Here is a 23768-nt window from a genome sequence, read left to right on the forward strand (position 1 = left end):
AAAAAATCAAGTTGAAAAAAAGAGAAAAGTTTGGCAAAATCTGTGGTCGATTTTTCAGATTCAAAAAACCTATGACATATTGATTTAATTACAGCATGCCCTAAAGGTTAAAGTTGCTAAATGTAATAAAGAGCATTCACAAAAAAAAATTATGAAGATCAGACAATTTTTTCTACAAAAAAATTTTTTTTTCTAAGTACGAGAAATTTGACTTTTTTTCTCGAAAATTTCACTTTTTTATATAAAATTGAAAAAGTTAGTATAAAAAGTGAAAAAACCGAATTCGGCCCGCTTCACTTTTAGTCGATTTAAGAAAAAACTATACAAGCTTTTTTAAAGTTTTAAACGGAAATGGATAGCCTATTAGATTCTTAATAAGTCCCCTGAAGACGTCTAAGCTCTAGCTCTTACCAGTTTTTGTCCAACTTACCGTTTTTCCGACCGAAGCAAAAAAATCGAAAAAAAATTTTTTTGTCGTCCGACTTTAAGACCCAATAAGTACCCTAAAAATTTCTTTTTATACTTTTTTGTAGGCAATTTAATAAGGAACAAATTTGATTTTATGTTTTTTTCTGTCAGTCGATTAGAACATGGAGAAAAATGTCATTTAATGAAGGTGGTCAAAAAAATACCTCAAAACCTCAAAACTTTACCCTATAAAAAGGATATAAAACAGCCTAAAACCATACCGGGGACCGATAAAGGGCGGCCCAAAGCCGCCCGCCCGATATGCCAAACCTGCTTCCCTGTCTAAATTAAAATCATCACAAACATTACGTGAAAATCTTGTAAGGTTTTTAATTAAAAGATGTAAATCATTAAGAACATTTATAATTTGTTTTTAACAAAAGCATTATGTTATTGAGAAAAGAACAGGTGCTTTTAAAAGTTACGATATTATTTAACGAATATAATGAATATGATTTTTTGTTGATTTTAACCTCAATTTTGAGAGTGTAATTTTATTGTAATGTAGCATAATCAATAAAGATTCTTATAATGTTTACCAATCTACCCAGTAATTTCTACGATCTTTTGTACCAGACAGACGGACATTATATTACTAGTATCATTGATTTTAAAAATCTAATAGGTAACAAATTAACATTTATTTGATATAAAAAAATTTTACTTATATGATTACATAGTGTGATGTGTTAAAATATTTATAGTAAAGCAGAGATCTATATAGGGATAAGACAATGGTCGATAGATTGATTTACATCCCCAATGATGATTACAATTAGTGGTTAAAACGTTTGATAGACCTACCTAATGAACCATCCAACCAAAATACAATCAAAGTCCCCAAAGTTGTTAGGCCAACGAATAAACGTTATTATAAAACTTTTGGACTAGTGTAATAATCAGCCCAATGTCCCATCCCTCCATGATGTTAAAGCCAAGGATGGAAAGTACAATGGACAATAGTATAATCTTTTACCCAAACATGAATTAATCTTTTTTTTAAGACAGGTTTTCAAAGGGAAAATGATTGAGTGTAGTTTCAATTAAAATTTTTTTTACAGATTTTTGCACAGTGTATTTTTTAAGGGCTTAATTTAACCCACTTAACATTGACAGAAATAGAAAATCCATTAATATTTCCAAAAGTATGGAATTAGAATGAATGGAATGAATTTAGGGGGATTATTCACCGTCCATTGTCCTATCCCTATATCCCTGATTAAAGCTCATTGCATTGTTGTTTTCAAATTTGGAGCATGGGTTTCAGGTCATCAGCAACATTAAACTTGGCTCCAGTGGCGGCTCTTACAGCCTCAAGATTTGTGTCCTTAAAAAAAATAAAGTTTAAAGAAAAATTTTAGCAGCGTAGCTATATTAAAGTCCCCTCCGTCTGTCTGTCGTTGACATAAATTTTACATATTTATGACTCTAAGAGACACCTAACTAATGCAAACTTTTTAATATATATAATCACCTATTGATTATTAATTAAAAACTGCAGTTCTACAATAGCATTATGTTAATAAAAAGTTTAATTGTAACATCATTGCAGTAAGGTGCTAAACATCATTTGCTCTCGTTCGTTCATAGTACCCTTTATTTACCTGATCAATTTCAATGAGTGTAAGTCCCTTGTCATCAATGTTGAACACACCCAACTCTGTGATGATCATGTCAACACAACCCTTGCCTGTCAGGGGCAGTGAGCAGTTCTCCAGAATTTTGTGGGCACCTCCCTGCAGAAAAATAAGGATATCAACATATATAAGAGGGTTATAGAGCAGATAAAGAGAAAATGCCTAAAAAATCTAAGAAAAGCATTAACGACAAAACATATTTTCCTTATAGCTTGCGGAATGACTGACAGACAAACGTATATATTGAATTATAGAGTAGCTTCGCTTCTAGAAATTTTGTAGATTAAAATTATTCATTAAAAATCTTAAAGACATCAAATTGTGGAAAAGTTGATTACCTTTGCTGTGTGTTCCATGGTGACAACAACCTAAAATAATAAAAAAAATAATCTAAAGAATTTTACCTAGATATTTTTATTGATGATAGGTATACAATAGTAATAAAAACAGCAACATATATCAGGATTTTAGGGTTCAGATGGTAGGCAAATCTATTTTAGTTTAAAACCTTGCCAGGTATGAAAAATTATAAAGAGTGTCCTAGCGTAGCAACCTTAGTTCCAGCAGCAGCCACCAGATCCATAGCACCACCCATTCCCTTCACCATCTTACCAGGAATCATCCAGTTGGCCAGATCTCCATTCTTGGCTACCTGAAATTGTTCATAATCCACAATATGAAATAATAAAGGAAGATGCTAAGAGTTTGGTATCTTAAGTCCAAATTATTTTAATTGTACACATCCTTGAAATGTAATACAATGGGGTTTTTAATTTAATTTTTATTATTTTTAAGTTTTGTATTTTCTCATTTGTATGGTCCTAGAGGCCTCTAAAATAGGGGTCTCCAACTATTCTGTCTTTACCTTCAAATACATATTTTCTGTCTAATTAGAATAAACTTAATTATTGAAAAGAATTTCACCCTCCAAAATTTCATTTAATAAAATAAATTATGTCTCATAAAAAACTTATTCTCATGGATCAAGCAAAGCCAAAATGTCGGACAATAATGAATATGCTCTCATGAAAAATGTTGTACCTGCATAGCACCAAGAATAGTCAGCTGAACATGTCCACCTCTGATCATTGCAAAGCTTTCATCACTGGAGAAGTAGGAAGAGCCTAAGAAGAGATGTAATATCAATTTAAATTGAAATTACTTTGTTACTCTTGAATAGATTTTCCACCATTTCTTTGGCCATTTTACATATGTGATTAAAAGACACTTTAGGTTAGATAAAATAGTCTATATCAAACAATAATTATCTAGTCTAAATTCATGCCAAACAATTTTTTTTTTCTAATTGTCATCTAATCACTTGTGTAAAGACGGTAAGACACACAAAATCTTAGAAACTTAATCAACCTAAAATATTTTCAGAGTATCAAGTTGAAATGTTAACCTGGAATGGCTGTGACTGTCTGCTTGCCAGCATTAATCAGATCTGGGTCAACCTTTAAAGGTAAAATACTCAGGGTGGGGAAAAATCCAGGTTTTTTTTAAAAAGCCCAGCCCAACCCAACCCAAAAACCCAACCCAAAAACCCTTAAAAACCCAGGGTTTTAAGGGTTTTTATGGGGGTTTTATTGGGTTTTTAAAAAAACCCTGGGTGGGTTTTTTTGGGTGGTTTTTTTGTATGCCCACCCTGCATGAAAATACTTCAAGTAATAGGCTTTAAGTAAGGTTTCAAAAATCCTATTTAATCATGTAACAATTCTTCTCTTTGGTTGTTTGTTCCAAATGTAAGTATGCAAGAATCAAAAAAAGAAAAATTCTTTTTCTGTTTGACTGATCTTGATATTTTCACAAATATTTTCAAGATTATGGGATTAGCTACTTATGAAAAATTTCTTACTTGTTTCATTTTCTTTCCATAGAAAGCTTTTTACAGATAAGTATTTGAAAAACAAGGAAAACCTGATCTTTAGTGGGGAAGGGGCCAAGACCAAGAATACCATTCTCAGATTGCAGATGAACAGTCATGTTATCTAAATTAAAAATATTAGTCTATATGTAATGAAACACTAACAAGCCAACAATATTGGAAAGGAATAAAAATAAGTTTTCATACAATTACACAAGATTGCACACATAATATAATGTATTAGAAAAGATGATTGTTATTTGAATTTGTTTAAGTTATATTAGCTTTGTTTTTATTAGGACAGAAAAAAAAGAGTCCTAGTTTAGCTATTTTTGAAAAATACATCTTTAAATACTTTTTTTTATTAGGTACCTATTTAACACACAAAAAATATTATAAAATATTAACCTGGGATAAAGTTTGAGGCCAGCATAGGCATACCAATGCCCAAGTTAGCATACATGCCATCCCTAAACTCACAGGCTGCCCTCCTCACAATCTTCTCTCTCATCTTGGCTGCTGCTGACATAGGCTTGTCTGATGCTAAAACATGAAAACTTGTTTCAGCAAATAACACATAAAATGTCCCCTATACTTAGGTATAATGTTTAATTGTTGAAGTAAAAGAGTAGAAAATTAACATATCTCTTGTGTCAAATATATTTAAACAATAGGTACAAAAATTGATTTTTTTAGCAATATCATTGCATTGGTCTATTAGATGTATGTATTTAAAAAATTGAATCACTCACCTCCTTCTTTTGGCTGGGTTAGAGTGATTCTTTCAATTCTCTTTTCATACATATCACCTCTGATAACTCTCTGGACATAGATTGAGGGAATGTGGATCTAAAAATAAATTTGTTCACACCAAGTTTTATGATAGTTCCACAAATAGTTCTAAAAACCATCTATAATCTAAATGAGACTAACATCTCCTAAATATATAATATCTTATACTCACTAATCAAAATAATCTAGCTCTAAGTTTGTAAATATTGATATTTTTGCAGGACTCGAAATTTTTAGGTAATAGTCAAAATGACTTACATGTTAATGTAAATAATAAAATTAAATTTACCTGATCTGGAGGAAGTTCACCAATCTCGACAATTTCTTCCACCTCAGCAATTGTAATCTAAATAGAAAAAAAAATTAATGGAATTTCAGCGTGGCCATATTCTTCAGTATACTGAAATTCTTCAGTATTCTTCAGTATTTGGAAATTGGGGCTTCAGTATTTTCAGTAAATACTGAATATTCAGTATTTGAAAATTTTCTTCAGTATTTTTCAGTTTTTGGAAATTTTCATGATTCAGTATTTTCATTATTTCTTAAATTCCAAAAAAATTTGCATAAATAAGATGTTTATTTAAGTAGTTGATGTCAGATTTTTTTCGGCGCTTCGCGCCTCACTTTACTTTCCTTTGAATTACCCTATAACTTTGTACATTAATTTTGCTTTTTTATGGTAATAATAGAATAGGTACTAATTTAATTAGACAACAACCATAATTAGCATAATAATAAGGGGGGGGGGGGAAGTTTTGACACATTTGCGTAAACAGGAAGCATAGGCTTTATCTTTGGACTTAGAGGATAGGTTATTAGAGATAAAATCATCCTTATATAATGAATTTTCCCAAGTTTTAAGATTTTTTGGATAGGCCTCCAGGTTCCGGAGCTCCAGGCCTCCAGGTGGTTTCTGGACAGGTAAAAAAAATAGAAATTTCTTATTTGAATAGTTAGAGGTGAGTTTATAAAACAAAATAAGCTTCTTTTAATATATTATTTAAATATTTAAAGAAAAAATTACAATCGGCCTCCAGGTTCAGGTGCTGCAGGCCTCCAGGTGGCCTTTAGACAGGTAAAAAGTATAAATTTCTTATTTGAAGAGCTAGAGGTAAGTTTATAAAACAATATAAGCGTATTTTTAGATGTTATTTACACATTTAAAGAAGTAATTACCATCGGCTTCCAGGTTCAGGTGCTGCAGGTCTCCAGGTGGCCTCTGTACAGGTAAAAAATATAAATTTCTTATTTGAAGAGCTAGAGATAAGTTCATAAAACAATATAAGCGTATTTTGAGATGTTATTTGCATAATTGAAGAAAAAATTACCATCATCATCCAGGTTCAGGTACTGAAGGCCTCCAGGTGGTCTCGGGACAGGTAAAAAATTAAAATTTTTACCTGTCCAGAGGCCACCTGGAGGCCGATTGTAATTTTTTCTTCAGAGGCCACCTGGAGGCCTGCAGCACCTTAACCTGGAGGCCGATTGTAATTTTTTCTTTAAATATTTAAATAATATGTTAAAAGAAGCTTATGTTGTTTTATAAACGTACCTCTGACTGTTAAAATAAGAAATTTTTATTTTTGTTACCTGTCCAGAGGCCACCTGGAGGCCTGCAGCACCTGAACCTGAAGGCTGATGGTAATTTTTTCTTTTAATATGCAAATAACATCTAAAAAAACGCTTATATTGTTTTATAAACTCAACTCTAGATCTTCAAACAAGAAATTTAGAATTTTTACCTGTTCAGAGTCCACCTGGAGGCCTGCAGCACCTGAACTTGGAGGCCGATTATAATTTTTTCTTTAAATATGTAAATAATATATTAAAAGAAGCTTTTTTTGTTTTAAAAACTCACCTCTAACTCTTCAAATAAGAAATTTTAATTTTTACCTGTCCAGAGGCCACCTTGAGGCCTGCAGCACCTGAACCTGGAGGCCGATTGTAATTTTTTCTTTAAATATGTAAATAATATATTAAAAGAAGCTTATTTCGTTTTATAAACTCACCTCTAACTCTTCAAATAAGAAATTTTAATTTTTACCTGTCCAGAGGCCACCTGGAGGCCTGCAGCACCTGAACCTGTAGGCCGATTGTAATTTTTTCTTTAAATATGTAAATAATATATTAAAAGAAGCTTATTTTGTTTTATAAACTCACCTCTAACTCTTCAAATAAGAAATTTTAATTTTTTACCTGTCCAGAGGCCACCTGGAGGCCTGCAGCACCTGAACCTGTAGGCCGATTGTAATTTTTTCTTGAAATATGTAAATAATATATTAAAAGAAGCTTATTTTGTTTTATAAACTCACCTCTAACTCTTCAAATAAGAAATTTTAATTTTTTACCTGTCCAGAAACCACCTGGAGGCCTGGAGCTCCGGAACCTGGAGGCCTATCCAAAAAATCTTAATACTTGGTAAAATTTATTATATAAGGATGATTTTATCTCTAATAACCTATCCTCTAAGTCCAAAGATAAAGCCTATGCTTAATTGGTGCAAGAAAATCTAAGAGGCAAAATTAAAAGGTCTTTAAAATATCCCCCAAATTATAAAGGTATGATATATGAAATTTTGAAATGAGGAATCATATAAAAAAAATACTTATTCAGTATTTGTATTTTTTTGTTCAATATTTCAGTATTTTTTCTTATTTTAGGATTCAGTATTTTCAGTATTTCCTTTTTTTTCTTCAGTATTTTCAGTATTTTTTCTTATTTTAGGTTTCAGTATTTTCAGTATTTCCTTTTTTTTCTTCAGTATCAGTATTTTTTTGGTTGTGGCCACACTGGAATTTGTATCAAAAAAAGATTTTTAAAGGTAATGATTCAATAGGTATCTTTCTTGACTAAATATTTATTTATCTAAATGACAAAATATTCCAAAAAATTTCTTTTTATTGGAATGAGTCCAACTAATAATCCTTTAACCTTAAAGTGTCTTAATGTAAGCAAAAGAATGTTATTATACCTTAGCAGCTTTGCACATAGGAAGATTAAAGTTCATAGCAGTCTTGTTGAAAATCAGATTGCCAGCTTTATCAGCTTTCCAAGCCTTGACCAGGGCAAAGTCTCCAGTAATACCCTCTTCCATGATATAGTTTCTTCCATTAAAGTTTCTTTCTTCCCTCCTCTAAATAAGAATTACTCTTTTACCCATCTTTTATTCAGGACAACATGTTAAGATCAATAGATAATACCTATATAAACCAACTAACAAAACACAAATTAAAAGAAGAAACATTCCAAAACTTTTTTTATAATTTTTGGTTGGTAAAGGTTTATAATTCGAAAATTGAAGAAACTTTTTGGCTTGTATTACTTATATTTCACTTCGGATTAATTGGTATTTTATCTAATTTTGCATCTGGACCACAATCATTTGGGAAAACGAAGTATTGGTTAGGTTAGGAGAAATAAAGTTTAAAAGAGCTCTGCAATTGCTCAGTAGTTAAGAAATATGTTTAAGGGAAACCACTAAAACTTTTGTTTCATTGATACCTTTTAATTTATAAATTACCTTTGAATGAATAGCAATAGTTCCATCAGAATTGTACTTAATGGGAGCTCCACCTTCATGGACCAGAGTACCATAAGCAGTAGGTGTAAAGAAAGCTGGGATACCAGCACCCCCAGCCCTGTAGCAATATTGATAATTATGATAACATTCCTAATCAACTCTAACCTCTTCTTATTTTGAAATGAATTGAAGTAAATGTATGGAGGAAAGCATGTGATTTATCATTTAGTTAATTAAGTTTAGTTAAGTTTTATTGGGTACAGTGCAGCCCTGCAGGTTAGAGGCACTAAAGGTATAGGCCCCGCAGGTGTAGGGCCTACTGCAGGGGTTGGAAATAGAAAAATAACCTCCCCCCTTATTAACAAATATTAAAACTTTTGGTTAGGAGGTTTCAGTGCACAATAGGTTCTTGTAATTTTTAGTTATCCATGCAGAACAGGGAAAATTTTTTAATCAATAAATCAATAATACAAAGTAGCTTGATGTCTGTCTGTCCGTCCGTCCGTCTGAAACTTAAGATCTCAGTAACCACTGAACCGATCGGATTCTACTCTTCAGGGTATATACCTATTGGTCCTGTGGTGGTTTTAAGCTATTTTCTTGGGGAGTGGGACACCCCCACCCCCCCAAAAAAATGAAAATTCCCCCCCACCCAAAATTTATTTTTTCTTGAGAACACATTAGAATATGAGAAGCACCAGTAGTAATTTTCTTGAGAACACATTAGACTATGAGCAGCACCAGTAGTACTTTATTATTATTTTTTAAAATGATCTCTTTGGGCAAAGCCCCTAGAGGCTAGGGGCTAAGCCGCTAGTATTTAGTGTAAACCATTTTCTATTTAATATTATACTCTCTAGAAGGCCACATTTGAAATAGTATTCTTATGAAAATTTAAACATCTTTAACCTGATTCTTTCAGCTAGGGTTCCCTGGGGTGTAAGCTCAACCTCTAATTCTCCCTAAAAGCACAAAAAAATATCAATCAATAAAAAAGTTTGTTTTGATTTAATCAAAACTGGCATGTAAAGAAGTGGGTTATTAAAGAGAATGGATATAGGATAAACATGGATATTATGACAGGGAAAAATTGTTGTCAATTAAGGTGCTAATATGGACATCATTTATTGGTCAGTTCGTTCATCAATTAGGAGGGGAAGGGATGGGGTAAAAGAGGTGGTTTATTAATTTCGCCAGTTACAAGTTTCACTTTATTAGAGTACATGATAAACATGAGTAAGATTCAGGTAAAAGGGTGACCTGTAGGTATTGTCTCTCAAACTCAGCATTTTCTCCAACATAGGAGGAGATCATCCTCTTAATTTGTTTTTGCTTTAGTAATAAACCAAGTCCAAAATCATCAACACCTAATATAAAAAATATAATTACAAAGGATCTAATGGAATAAGACAATTGACGATAAATTAATGTACATCTTCAATGACGATACACAAAATTGACCCTTCTGTAGATTACAATTAGTTGTTGAAACGTTTGGACACTCAACTTAATAAACCAACCAATCAAAATCAATTTAAAAATCCCCAAAGTTGTTAAGCCAACAAATAAGAAAATGTTATGATAAAATTTGGGGTCTGGTGTAGTAAAGAATTGAATTTTTTAGGAAAGGCTCTAAGAATTAAGTTTATGAAAAAGTCTGTAAAACAAGTTTTTTTTAACTAAAGATACAATAACAATTACCCTTAAGAACAGAAATAAAGTAATTTGTATGCTTATTTTATGTTAGGTCAAGTAAAGATAAAAAAAACTCCTGGAATATCCATTGCAAAGATATGAAATATACTTGTAAAAAGATAAAATGGTATAGTGTGGGGGGGGGGGTGTTGGAAAAAAACATACTGACCTGCATTATTACTGACAACAGTTAAATCTTTAGCTCCAGATTTGAGTAGCCCAGAAATAAGGTTTTCAGGTATACCACACAGGCCAAATCCACCAACCAACAGTTTGGATCCACTTGACACATCCTGTACAATAGAATATGTTTTAAAAAGATTACCATCAGAGCTTTTTTATCTTTCTTTTACTAAAACTATTTAAACGTACATACTCTTTCTCTGCATAATTAAGACATCAAAAATCATATACCTACATATTTAGTTGTTATAACAAACAATATATGAAATCTTTAAAATTTACAAAAATGCACTTCGAGATTTTCAATGTACACAAAGCCATGCATACATACAGATAGACTGACACAGTTAAGTTAGGGAAACTAAACTTTGTAGAACATGATTTATTTTGAACACTAACCTTTAAAGCTTCTTCAGCAGAGTTTAGAAAATCAGGTGCAAACAAAGTATGAGTGGTGGATAAGTATCTGCTAAAATCCAGAGTCTAGAAAATTAACATAATATCAGCAAAGTATAGTTTATTAGGCGCAGAGTTTAGAAAATCAGGTGCAAACAAGGAATGAGTGGTGGATAGGTATCTGCTAAAATCAAGAGTCTAGAAAATCAAAATAATATTAGCAGAGTATTGGATTAATTTACCTGGATCTTACACCTTAAAATTTGTATCTGGCTAGAATAATGATCCCCCCCGTCCACCCTCATAGCCCCATCCTCTTCCTTCTTACTGGATGAACAAACTGACCAATAAAATCCATTGTCGAAATGTATAAATTAATGTTGTAATATATTTTTTAAATGTAAAGTTTAAATGATAGGTACCTAGTCAAGCATTTTAAACAGCTACATGAATTTTGTTTATTTGTTGTAAAGGTAAATTAGTGAAGAAGTAGCAGATATTTAGGAAACCAGTGTAATTTTACAGTTCAATGTCCCCTCTAGTAGTTACTTTGTATCAAGTGTCAGACATACAGACGTCTCAAAGCTCAAAATAGTAGCTGCGCTACTAAAAATTAGCTTACCACTGGTTTCTTGACATTCCAAATTAATCTTGAGCACTGTTGTAAGGGAAGCATTTTAATACAAAGATAAATGCAGTCTGAAATATAGTATTATATTTAGTGGCGAAGATACTTTTTAATTTCATTTGTCTTTCCGTCCGTAACGCTGTGTGGGAAAATGTGAGTTTATCGGCTGCTTCTTCTTGCTCCGTCAGTATGTCGATAAAGCTACAAAAGTCATTTTATACATATTTCGTGATCTTTTTTTAACTGTCTTATTTTCTTTTCTTTCTTATGACCACTGAACATTTGCATTATTTTTGAAATTATGTAATTTAATTAATTTCACAGTTAAGTAGGTAGGTACTTATTACAAGAAAAAATATTTGTTTCTCTCAACCTTGTCAAATTCACAAATAATTTTCATGTTACCCAACCAAAAAACACACTGTACATAATAATAATATTAGTTAACAAAGTAGGTACAAATGAGGTAATTATTAAATTAATGTACTAATTCAACATCTGTTTTAGTGATCACTTAAACTAGTTCAGTTTAACTTGTCAAAGTCAAGTGTAAATGAAGTTTTAATGTTTATAATTTTTTTTCATTCATAAAGTGAATCGTTTTATTTTTTTGCATGCAGTAAAAAAATCAGGTTTTCAAAGCACAGTGACTTTAAATATTTACAAGTGGCTACGCCCCTAACATTCAGGGGCTCTGAATTCGAAGTGGCAGAGAGGGGATATAAAGATAGCTTAAAATCACACAACGACTTAAATCTGAAAATGATAGCCTAAAACCATCACAGAATCTATGCAAGGTTTGACTAAAATATAGAACCCAATCGGTTCAGTAGTTAGAGATCTTAAGCTTTAAACAAACAAAAAATACTTCTTTATATATTAGGATTTGTTATAATTCAATTGTATATATTTATTAATGACGAATCCTAATATATAAAGTATTACCTAATGGTAATTATTTTTACATTCAAGTCGGTGGTGGTTTGCTATAGACTATTTTTGTCCTTAGACTTTAGATCACTAGTTGTCATTAAATCAAATAATACTGTTTGTCGTAGAATTAACTAGCATTACCGAAAAATTATTTACAGCACCGTATTACATCCAATTTTCCACTAATATTAAAATCATAAAAACAATACCAATTTTATAAGCCCGGGGTTATTACTATTATTAGCTGTCTATAAAACGATAAATATCTATTCTTCTTTTTTAATACCTAATCAAAAATCACTTGAATTTATTGATTTTCAAGTTTCACATTCACCAAAGTCAGATTGCAACTTCATATATGTCCCGGAATGGGTTTAGGCCATTTAGTATTAGCTGTATTAAATATAAAAGCATTAATTTTTCTCCTGTTTTAATAATCGAAAATCACTTTAATTTATTAATTAACAAGTTAAACATTTACAAAAGTCAGATTTGAACTGAATAAAAAATGATCAATGTGATTCCAGTTTAGTTTGACCGCTCGCGATAAGCTACTTAGAAGGTGTGAATTCACTTCTGCACATGTATCACTTTGTAAAATCATCAGATCCGCATATTATTACAACAACAAAAATTGCCCCCTACAATTTGCCCTATTATTGATTAAACACTCCCATGTATTTTATTATTTGCTATTGTTTCTTCCTGCTAATAATATGAAACACTAGGCAGAAGTGACGATATATGGAATTGAATACACACCCCTTTTACCAACTAACCCCCCTGAAAATGAACCCATCCACTTTACAGCTTCAGATAATAGACTAAACTCTTATAGACCAATTCTGCTTAGGCTCTATATTTAGATATTTTAATATGCCTCTCTTATAATTTACTTTGCTTTATTTTATTTTATTGAAAACAATTTAATATTGAAACTAATAATGAAAAGCGCAAGCTACCTTATAGTTTTTTTCTTCCATCATTCGATGCTGTAATGATCTAATATAAAACTTTCTTAAAATTGTAGACCTATCTCAAATCTAACAACTTTAATGGCAGTTTTCTCTCCTGATATTGCAAACTTTTTGGAAAAAAAATTGTTTCTTCTTATTCTAAGTTAGGTTAAGTAAAGGTATAGAACCACGTTGGGATAAGGCCACCATGCAAGGTTAATAGGAACTATCAAGTTTTTTCGAACATTAAAAAAAGGAGAGGTGGTTTCGGTAAACAAGAAAAAAATTTGAGTAAAAGCACCACTTAGAAAGTTTTAAAGATTTCATGTTTTTCAGGTATTGTTGAGAATGATGTACTACTTTGATATCGAGTTGGTACATGCTTTCATATTCATTATACCCTGCTTACTCATTACTCTGTTTAAAATATGGACAAGGTGAGTTATAGAGTAGATACTCTACAGACAACGAATACGAAAACAAGATGATAAAACATTGTGCATTAGTGGAATTAATAGTCCAATGTCCCCTCCCTTCTTGAGATACTTTACACCTTAATTATTTATGTTGTAGGTTACTGTCTTCAAATTTATTAATATAACCCAATAAGGTAGGGGACATTGGACTGTAAATTATATGAGTACCCAAAGTTTTAAGAATGTATTTTTGTTGGCTTAAAAAATTTTGATATCTACTTTTATTAAATCCCGATTGGTTGGGAGAATAAAAACTTCAGTGTACAATTTTTTAATACTTTTTATGTGGAGAAGGGGAAATTTTGTTTATCTTCATTGGGGAGTATCCTGTTGATTATTTTTTTATTGTTGTTATTTCAGACTAGTTGCCAAATCACAGGCTGAAATCATATCCAGAAAACTGAACGAAGAATTAGTGAAACTTGTTTAGATATATTTACAAATCTACCTACCTATCCAAACTTGAAACAGGCAAAGATTCTTATTTCTTAGGAATAATAGTTTTTATATGCAGCTATCGAACAGTCAATGTAACAGATTCATAACCTATTTCAAATCATTTTATTTTGATAGATATCAGTCCACTTTAATAAAAACCCTCATTACACTTCCTAGCAACATTACTCTTCGTCTATATAATTCAATGTCCTGTTAAGATTAACGAGAATGGTTCCATAGACAAATAAAACTTAGAATACAACAATAATCTGTGCTAAATAAGAATCTTTCATAGAAAAATAAAGAATAGAAAACAGCAATAATCTGTGTAAAATAAGAATCTTTCATAGAAAAATACAGCATAGAAAACGACAATAATCTGTATTAAACTAGAATCTTGCATAGAAAAATAAAGTAAATAGAATAATGATGTGGACCCCACGAAGCGTTGCCATACAAAACAAGGAATTTAATGTTGTTTATTGTTTCAATATAAGAGTAACATGATCTTTGTGTGTCTGTCTATCTGTACCGAAGGATCTCGCTTACCGCTGAACCGATATGGTTCTCCTTTGCAATGTACCTTCTGTAGGTCTATTTTGGCGGAGGTAACCATCATTCTCCCAAGATAAGTCGCCCCTAGAAAAAATTATCCTCCTTCACAAAAAAAATTTAGAAGAATATTTTGCCATTTTCCTATCCTTAAGTTCCTGCAACTGCCTATTCTTCTCAATCAAAACCAAAAACTTTGTCTTTTCCTGTTAAAAGTTTGTTTTAACTCAGGGAGGATGGGGCTTTGACTGTAAATTACACTGGTACCCAAAGTGTCATAGGCTTGTTATTTTATTCGATGTTTCAAAAACTTTGGTAGTTTAATTAATTTTTGACTGGTTGGTTTCAAACTAGTATTATCCAAACTTTTCATCTAACAATTTCCATCTACAGAAGGAATTGTTTTGTTTATCATCATTGGGGATGTACATCAATTTATTGTCCATTGTCCCATCCCTGAATCCCTAGTATTAACTGCATCATCAACACAATTCAATGAATATTTCATCATAACTTTTCTTCAAACCATGCCTCACATGAACATGGAGATATAGGTTACTAAGGGATGTTTCTTTAAAGTATATTTAACATGGATACGACAATTGAAGATATATTGATGTACAATATAAAATAATGTGTTTTAATTTAATATAATTTACAGTCTCAATATCCAAAAAAGTACCTAGCTACTTAATACAGATTTTCTTCAAACTCTTTAATTTTTTTATTCTGTGACAATATTTAATATGGTCACTATGGGACTCTTAATCAAATAGTTACTGATTCTATCCCCTAAAAACTTTTAGGATTAATCCATTCTTGGTTTATCCAATCCATACCTTTCTTAGGTCAGCTAAATTCTAGTTTTCGATTTTGTACGTATCACCCTCATCCTATCTCAATATTTACTACAAGCCAAAAAAGCTTCAAACTTCCAAAAAAAAATCAAAATTTGAAAAATTTAAATTTTGAATTTATAATAAGTCGTCTTATTATTTATTTTTAAATTAATTATGATGTAGCTGAAATTGGCTTTTGCAATAGTTGCGTTATCTATGGTACAACTTCGGAAATTAGGAAACAAATAGGAATTCAATTTTCGGTTGATCCTTTCTTATCATTAATATAGATAATCTAGAGACACACTCTCCAAATCCCCCAATAGTATAACAGTGGAAGAATCCGGCAATGTTGTTGGATGAAATGTGTACTGATTTTTGTATGAAAGTGCAAGATTTTTTAATTTCGTTTGCATTATTATAATTTGTCAGCTATAATTAGTCGTATTTATTAACATAAAGCTTTTTATTGGGTAAAACAAAGGTTTGATGAGTTATGGGGCCAGTTTGACCATCTAGATATATTATATCTATTCTTATCAATTTTCTGCTGGTTGGTATAAGATGAGGCAATTTACACTTAAATTATTTTCTTTTCATCACAATATCACTAAATATTTTTTATGCATATCATGCATGCACAGGGGCGTGCGTAGAAAGCGGTGTAAACTCCCCCACCCACCCATATCCATATGAAAAATTAGGGAATGGCCAAAATTTCCCAATCACCTCTACTCGAATGAATAACATGTTTATACACCCCCGGCCCTTCTCCCTACTGAATAAACAACCCCCTAGAGTTAAAAATTCATGCACCGCTTTTCACGCACGTATCAGTTCAGTAAAATACCAAGAGAATGAGTGGACATTGGATTGCAAATTACACTGTTACTCAAAGTTTTATAACTCTATTATCTTATTCGTTGGCTCTAAACCTTTGGCTGCTTTTAATGAATTTACATTTGTTTGGTTCAAAACTAGAAGTGTCCAAAATTTATATATTTTTTAACAATATAACGTTCATTGTCTTATCCCTTAAGATCCCTGAAATTACCGCAAGCATGATGTTTAAAGTTAAACTAATTTTGATATCAAAGGCTCTATTTGTATATTTTTCTTTTGAATATTTAAATATAAAATGTGTTTGGAATAAAAATGCACTTTTTGAATAATCTTTTTTTTGATCTTTTAAAAACAAAGAAAAAGACTGTTTTACATTTTTAAACTCAAATCATTATATATAAATATTCAAATAATAGCTTTATAATCTAAAAATATAAAAATCTTTCTGTTTTAGCCATATAGGATCACTTTTGTGAGGTTCCTCTTTGATTATACGACATTTTTCTGGGAGTTTTAACTTTGATTATAATATTTTTCAACTGTTAGGTACTCTTAGTGTTACGTACCAGGCATAGCAGGAGTTGGCACACATTTTAACGCATGACGCTGTTCCGACTCGAACCCGACACTTCTACCTACATTCTATGTCTTTGCTGCGGGCATCCCTTTGGTGGCAAAATAATTGAAATTCCTAAGATTGTAATGAACACAACATTAAATAATCTGCCAAAAATCAGGACTTCATGGTACACATCAAATACGGGTCCCACAAACTCACACTGAAACTCGACAAAGACTCGACCATCGATCAACTCAAGCAGAAGATCAGCCAAGCACTGAACATTGCTGAAAGGGACCTTAACATTCTAATTAACGGGAAACCGATACCTGTACAGGTTAATGGATATATAATGTACGTGGATATTAGGACAGGGGAGACATTGTTGTCAATTTAGGTTTCTAACATGAAATTTATTGATTAGTAAGTTCGTTCATCCAGTAGATGGAAGGGGATGGGTTGGGTGTAATTTGTGGGGTATCGTTATTTTAGCCCGCTGCGAGTTTCAATTTACTAGAGAACATGAAAATCTGGTGTAACATCCACATAATAATATATCCATTGTACACTAGGGCCATATAACCTTCAGCCAAGCTAGGATTCCTAATAACTGTAAGATTCTGGTTACAAATAAGAGTTCTGAACAATTTAGCACAACTAGCAGTGATTATGGGGCTCATACTTCTGCCCATAGAGTTCCTGCTACAGTTAGTGATAATCATGACACTAAAGTAGATGCTATTGATACACAGCTAGATAATATAAAAGCCAAAAGTATGCAGATATCTCAGACAGTGAGGTCACTGGAGGATAAAACTAGCCAATTGAAGAGAAATATTCGCCACAGCCAGGAGGCTGTGCAGGAGATTAAGGGGTACAAGAAGACTGCGGGTGTTCAAGGTAAGGTTTTTATTATTAAAAATTATTTCCTGTATGGCTTCGAAACCGATAAATATTCGCTGGTTTAGAACTGGTTCTTAGCCATACTTAAAAATCATGTATAGCATCTCCTTACAGACAATTTTCCATGAATATAAAAATAAAAATCATAAAACTAATACCAGTTTGTCAGCCCGAGTCATCGGGTTAACAAAACTGGTTTTAATCTTATATGTTTTTATTTTAATATCCGTGGAAAGGTGTTTATATTTCGATGCGATAAATAACTATTCTTGTTTTAAAAGCAAAAGATTTTATACGTTAACGATTCTATGTGTGTGTCCGTCCTTTCAGTGTATCAACTCTGCTCGATTCCCAGCCTAATAAGGCCTAATCTTCAATTGAAATAAAATTGTGATTATTGTGACAATAAAATAATAAGCATAAAAAAGTCTAAAATTGTAAGTATGTTCAGTTCATTTCATATTAAGTAGGTTATACTACGAGCTTACGACAATGATATTGGTAGAAAAGTTTGAACATTTAGGGTTTAAAACCAACCAAACAGAATAAACAGAAGTATCCAAAGTTTTTAAATCCGTGCAAACTTTGGGTACCAGTCAGGGTTGTCGAATTGGGCACTTTTTTTTATATTGGGCGGCCCAATTGCCCAAAAGGGTTTTAGGCGGGTTTTGGGCGCCCAAAAGTGGTTTTGGGCACCCTTTTTGGGCAAATGTCGTAAAAAGCATTTAAAAAGGATATAAAATAGCCTAAAACCATACCTAGACTTATTATTAGAAATAAAATAGCCTAAAACCATCTCAGGACCTATAAAGGCTCCACTGGAAAGGAGAACCATATCGGTTCAGCGGTTCTCTAGATACAAAAAAAGCTTACTAATTTATATAGTTAACTAGCGGCTACGACCCTAGAGGCCTCTAGGGGCACTTGAGGAGGGGAGAGTCAAATTTGATAATCCAACTTTATTATTATATTAGATTTAAAAAGAAAAAGTAAAAAAAAATTGGGAGGGGGGGGGGAGAGAAATAATTTTTTTTTTGGGGGGGGGGGGGTTTCCTCCCCCCATTTTTAGTTTTAAAAAATTTTTTAAAAAGTTTTTGGGGGGAGTGTAATTTTTTTCTAGGGGCGATTTCTCTTAGGAGGGTGGTGGTACCCTCCCCCAAAATAGTTATAAACCTTCCCAGAACCTATGAGAAGCTACCCTGTTAAGGAGAACCCGATCGGTTCAGCGGTTAGCGAGATCCTTTGGTACAAACACACAGACACACAAACAAAAAGACACACATCCTGTTACTTTAGTATAAGGATATCACCCAAAAAATAGGCCCGCCCCCCCTCTTTTTTAACCCCCTCCCCTTTTTCTCTCCCCCTAAAAGGGGGGGTGCCTAAAACTGCCCAAAAGTACCTTATATTGGGCGGCCCAAAACCGCCCGCCCAAAACTGCCCGCCCAAAAGCGCCCGCCCAATATGACAATCCTGGTACCAGTAAAATTTACAGTGCAATGTCCACTCTCCCTCCCTGATTTTCAATTATAGAAAATATGAGTTTCAAATTTTATTTAGGTGAGCTGTTAATGCGCTGCCTGGAGAATCTTGATCAACAGCAAATAGATCCAGGTATTAAATATTTATATATTCTTGGAAATTGGAGCGAAGACAAAATAATTATGAATTTAGATGTTTGTTAAAAATGGTTTATATCTTAATCCATATAGGTATTGAATTTGTAAATGCTGGAATTATGGATTTTTGGATACGGGGGGGAGGGGTTCTGACACATTTGTGTAAACCTGGTGCGTAGACTTTATCTTTGGACTGAGAGGATAGGTTATTAAAGATAAAATCATTTTTATATGGTGAATTTTCCCAAGTATTAAGATTTTTTGGATAGGCCTCCAGGTTCTGGAGCTCCAGGCCTCCAGATGGTCTCTGTACAGGTAAAAATTTAAAATAAAATTTAAGTTACAAATTAACTTATAAAACAAAACATGCATCTTTTTTCTTCAAATATGTGAATAATATTTAAAAAGATGCATATTTTGTTTTATAAGTTGACCTGTAACTTTTTTTTTTCATTTTTACCTGTACTTAGAACACCTGGAGGCCTGGAGCTCCGGAACCTGGAGGCCTATCCAAAAAAATCTTAAAACTTGGGAAAATTCACCATATAAGAATGATTTTATCTTTAATAACCTATCCTCTCAGTCCAAAGATAATGTCTATGCACCAGGTTTACGCAAATGTGTCAGAACCCCTCCCCCCCTTATTCTGAAGTATGTAGCTTTGCTCTATTATTTCAATTATTGTCATCAGTCAATTCATTTTAAGAACAAGGATGACAACATCCATAAAAGCGAAGCACTGAAACGGTAGGACAAACAGACATTAACACTTGTATAGTATCTGAACTGAAAAATCAGAACATAAATGTAGAATCAAAATTGTAGGTAAATTTGTTGAAAAACTGTTTAAAAACAGGATAATGTTTATGGACATACTTACATTTTTAGACTTGATTATAGAGTTTCTTCGCTTAAAATATTGTTCTTTGTTGTCCCAGGAATCAATATACCAAAAATCAGATCAAACGGATAATTAAAACACTTGAAAATTTGTTGTTAAAAAAGTAGAAAAATCAACATGTTTAAAATGGACGTACGGACATTCTGGTAATGATTATAGAGTTGCTACGCTTTCTAAATCGTACCCAACTACTACAGGAATCATCATGCAAAGTTTGAAATCGATAGGACAATTCTAACATGCCTAAATTAACGAATAAAAGCTATCTATCTCGGACGGACGGACGGACGGACCGACCCTAATTATAGAAAAGCTTCGCTTTTAATAACGTAAAGAACATTGAGGGAGGGAGTGGACAATGGACTTTAAATTAAACTTGTACTCAAAGTCTAAAAGGCACAGTATCTCATTTGCTGGTTTTTTCATCACCAGTTTTCTCTGTATATTGTATAAATTTATCGTCCATTGTCTTATCCCTTAAGGTCTCTAATGTCGAAAATAAACGCTAATGATTTCAGGTATGGCAGAGCAGAAACTCCGACGTAAAGAGCTTGCTACGCTGCTCAACAATATCCTGGACAGAAATGACAGAGTTATGGCCGACTTCTCACAACATATCAAATCTCTAGAAAGCTGATAATTATAGATAACATTATTTTTACTTTTATATTATACAACTAATATGATACAACTAATACTATGCAAGCATTTTAGGATAGTAAAATAACTTTGGTTTCGTATTTTCACCATTTTTGAGTATGCCCAAAAAAACATATTTTTGTCACTATAATAGGATGAAACTTACTCACAGCTGATTTCATGCGCTTACACGCACACACAACACACACACACACACACACACACATATACTAGTGCTTTTTAGCCTGTTGCTTACTGGGAGAAAAGTTCGTAGTTGAGCCTTAAAAGTGAAGCATGTATTTACGCATTGAGACAGGGGTCAATATTTTTCGTAGATTTTTTTTGTGAATTTTTTTTAGCTTAAATTAAAGTTTTATGCAGGTTATTTGAGGATTTTTTAAAGTCAATTATTATTATTTAAAAATATTAAGTCAATATTTATCCCTGAAAAACTTGAATTCTCCTTTTCTATGTTTAGGGAAGCTAAAAGTGCAGTTTAGTTTCTAATTTCCCCTTTTCTAAAAGTGTGTGAAATGATAACAGCCGAGCCCCCAAAAATTTCAGTGTAAATTCATTACTGCAAAAATAGCAATTATTTTTAGTAGTGAAGCTACTACATGAAAAGGGTATGTTAGTGAGCTGGTACCCAATATTTTAACAGCACGTTGTCTTTAAAACTTTGGATATTCGAATTGAATTTTTTTGGTTGATTCCAACTTAATAGTGTTCAATCTTTTCATTCAATGATTCTAATCTATACAAGGTGTATTTTGGTCTATCATCAATGGGGATATATCATTAATTTATCGCACAATGTATTATTCCTTTAGATCCCTGTTTTAACTTTTTAACTATTTTCATCTTTGTTATATCACATTATCTAGCTTTTTTTTGTTGAAGTTTTGCCTAAGAATTTTTTGCTCAAATGTAGTCATACCAAAATATGTATGTATATTTTCGTACTAGGATTTTTTTCCAATAACAAATAACAACAAGGCGGTTATTAAGATAAATAATGTAAATTCATAATTTCTGATAACAAGAATCATAAAATTTCAGAGTAGCGTCTGTTTATAGTGTAAGTTAGTTAAAAAGCAATTTATCTATAATACAAAGTAGAATGATGTCTGTCCGTCCGTCCGTCTGTCTGTCTGTCCGTCTGTCTGTCCGTCCCTTCAGATCTCGGTAACCACTGAACCGATTGGATTCTACTCTTCAGGGAATATACCTACTGGTCCTGTGGTGGTTTTAGGCTATTTTCTTGGGGGTGTAACACCCCCAACCCCCCAAAAAACAAACAAAAATCCCCCCTTATTTTTTCCTTTTTTTTTTTTTGCTGAAGATTTCCTTGGTCCTTTTACGAATTTCGCCAAAAATTTTTTTTGTTCACCTCTTGGGTCAAAGCCCCTAGAGGCTAGGGGCGAAGCCGCTAGTTAATGTTATAAAGTACAATTTTTTTAGATTATTACTTTTTGATAACTAGTATCTACGACCTAGCATCGAGGGTATCTGTATTCGAAGGACTAGGGAGACTAAAAATAGACTTTATTCTGAAAGCAGAATAGCCTAGAACAATCATAGCATCTATGTGAAGCTTACCTAAACAGAGAACCAAAATTGTTCTTGAACTTCAGATACATACATTATATGATAGGTAAAGTAGCTTGATATTAAGATATTAGGAAGCTAAACCTCCCATTCACATTATTTTTATTGTTGCTGCGTTATTTAATTCCCAAATATCAAATTATAGGAAACATTTAAAGGATAGGTATAAAAGTTTGTATGTAAGCCTGAAACACAAATATAGGAATTTAAACTTTGAAATTTTGTTTAAAACTTAACGTTGGGTTCTAAAGAGGGTCAATTATATGATATTAACAGCTTAATAGTTTATCTTAGCACTAGCGGATATGCCCCTAGAGGCTTCAAGGGGTGGGTACTTAATCAAAGGCGGGAGGAAGGGGAGAGGAAGTTGACCTATAACTTTAAAATTTAGTTTGTAAAAGAAAAAGCAAAAAAATTCTATTCTTTTGAGATGGGGGGTTGTCCAATCCCCAAAAATAGTTATAAACCTACCATGGACATATAAAAAGGTTCACTGTAAAGAAGAACCATAACGGTCAATTAGTTCATCATCATCATCAGGCGCATCTCTCTTTTTAACTGAGATGCGCCTGATGATGATGATGAACTGATTGACCGTTATGGTTCTTCTTTACAGTGAACCTTTTTATATGTCCATGGTGGGTATATAACGGTCTATCAGTTAGGGAAGTATTAAGCTACAGACTTTTAAACAAGAATCAAATTCTAGTGTATTTTTGCCATTTTACTGGACTGCAAAAATCCGCCAAAGTTGTGATTAGTTTGCCAATTATTTTAACGCTTCATCGAATTTAGAAGATTAATCTAACCAACAAAGAAGGTGTTCTATCATTTCCGCTAGGTAAATATTAATATATCAGAGTAGTAAAATAGCCTAAAACTATCCTGGGACCTTATCGAAGCTTTCTTAATAAGTATAACTCAATCATTTTAATAGTTCAATTTTAAGCTACAAAAAAAATATTTACTTCTTTGTATAATAGAATTAAGAAAAATTTGGTGATTTTGAAAATATGTGGATTTGATAGCTTATCAATAAAGAAAACATACTCAACTTTTGGGAACTAACAGGGAGGGAGGGGACATTGGACTTTATTAAAGTTATTTAAACACGTTCCCTTTTTAAATTTTAAAATATTAGGTAATTAAAGTTGTTTTAATTATCAGTATCCAAACTTTTCAACCAATGATTTTCATCTTCAGCAGGGGTGGTATTAAATTATGGGTGTACATCATTTTATCCACCAATGTGAGTCTTATCACTTATGATATCTGAAGAAAATACACGAATTAAAAGAATCCTGTTTATTTTGATG

At 32.3% G+C, this 23768-nt stretch overlaps 2 protein-coding genes across 5 annotated transcripts; one reads left to right on the top strand and one right to left on the bottom strand.

Moving 5' to 3' along the window:
* Positions 1-1090: 1090 nt before the first annotated feature.
* On the bottom strand, positions 1091-11278 carry SCOT (Succinyl-CoA:3-ketoacid CoA transferase). 2 transcript variants are annotated; one of them, XM_080168707.1, is made up of 18 exons: positions 11181-11278; positions 10562-10645; positions 10149-10272; positions 9545-9651; positions 9194-9246; positions 8285-8402; positions 7736-7897; positions 5054-5110; positions 4725-4821; positions 4381-4515; positions 4026-4096; positions 3511-3562; positions 3147-3229; positions 2659-2757; positions 2444-2473; positions 2073-2204; positions 1676-1795; positions 1091-1184 (listed from the first exon to the last, which is right to left on the bottom strand). In XM_080168707.1, the coding sequence occupies exons 1-17, from the start codon at positions 11232-11234 to the stop codon at positions 1712-1714; spliced, it is 1542 nt and encodes a 513-aa protein (XP_080024833.1). In that variant the 5' UTR covers positions 11235-11278; the 3' UTR covers positions 1091-1184; positions 1676-1711. The 2 variants fall into 2 exon arrangements, with proteins under 2 accessions (XP_080024833.1, XP_080024831.1); XM_080168705.1 differs by having other exon boundaries at positions 1091-1795.
* Positions 3486-22479, top strand: LOC145325763 (uncharacterized). 3 transcript variants are annotated; one of them, XM_080168710.1, is made up of 8 exons: positions 3486-3570; positions 13412-13512; positions 13912-14022; positions 14285-14452; positions 16959-17119; positions 17355-17682; positions 19246-19299; positions 20724-22479. In XM_080168710.1, exons 4-8 carry the CDS (start codon positions 14416-14418, stop codon positions 20840-20842), a joined length of 699 nt encoding a protein of 232 aa, XP_080024836.1. In that variant the 5' UTR covers positions 3486-3570; positions 13412-13512; positions 13912-14022; positions 14285-14415; the 3' UTR covers positions 20843-22479. The 3 variants fall into 3 exon arrangements, with proteins under 3 accessions (XP_080024836.1, XP_080024837.1, XP_080024838.1); XM_080168711.1 differs by having other exon boundaries at positions 14340-14452; XM_080168712.1 differs by having other exon boundaries at positions 14395-14452.
* Positions 22480-23768: the final 1289 nt, after the last annotated feature.

The sequence above is a fragment of the Acartia tonsa genome, chromosome 8, assembly GCF_053477335.1.
Source record: "Acartia tonsa isolate MP-2025a chromosome 8, ASM5347733v1, whole genome shotgun sequence".
Lineage (NCBI taxonomy): Eukaryota > Metazoa > Arthropoda > Copepoda > Calanoida > Acartiidae > Acartia > Acartia tonsa.

Excerpts from the sequence above, each read along its gene's own strand:
- SCOT (XM_080168707.1), bottom strand. The coding sequence starts at position 11,234 with ATGCTTCCCTTACAACAGTGCTCAAGATTAATTTGGAATGTCAAGAAA. Across the intron at positions 10,273-10,561 it reads CTGCTGAAGAAGCTTTAAAG|GATGTGTCAAGTGGATCCAA; the intron begins GTTAGTGTTCAA and ends TCTATTGTACAG. Across the intron at positions 4,097-4,380 it reads GGCCTCAAACTTTATCCCAG|ATAACATGACTGTTCATCTG; the intron begins GTTAATATTTTA and ends TTTTTAATTTAG.
- LOC145325763 (XM_080168710.1), top strand. The coding sequence starts at position 14,416 with ATGATGTGGACCCCACGAAGCGTTGCCATACAAAACA. Across the intron at positions 14,453-16,958 it reads AAGCGTTGCCATACAAAACA|AGGACTTCATGGTACACATC; the intron begins AGGAATTTAATG and ends CTGCCAAAAATC. Across the intron at positions 17,683-19,245 it reads GAAGACTGCGGGTGTTCAAG|GTGAGCTGTTAATGCGCTGC; the intron begins GTAAGGTTTTTA and ends AATTTTATTTAG.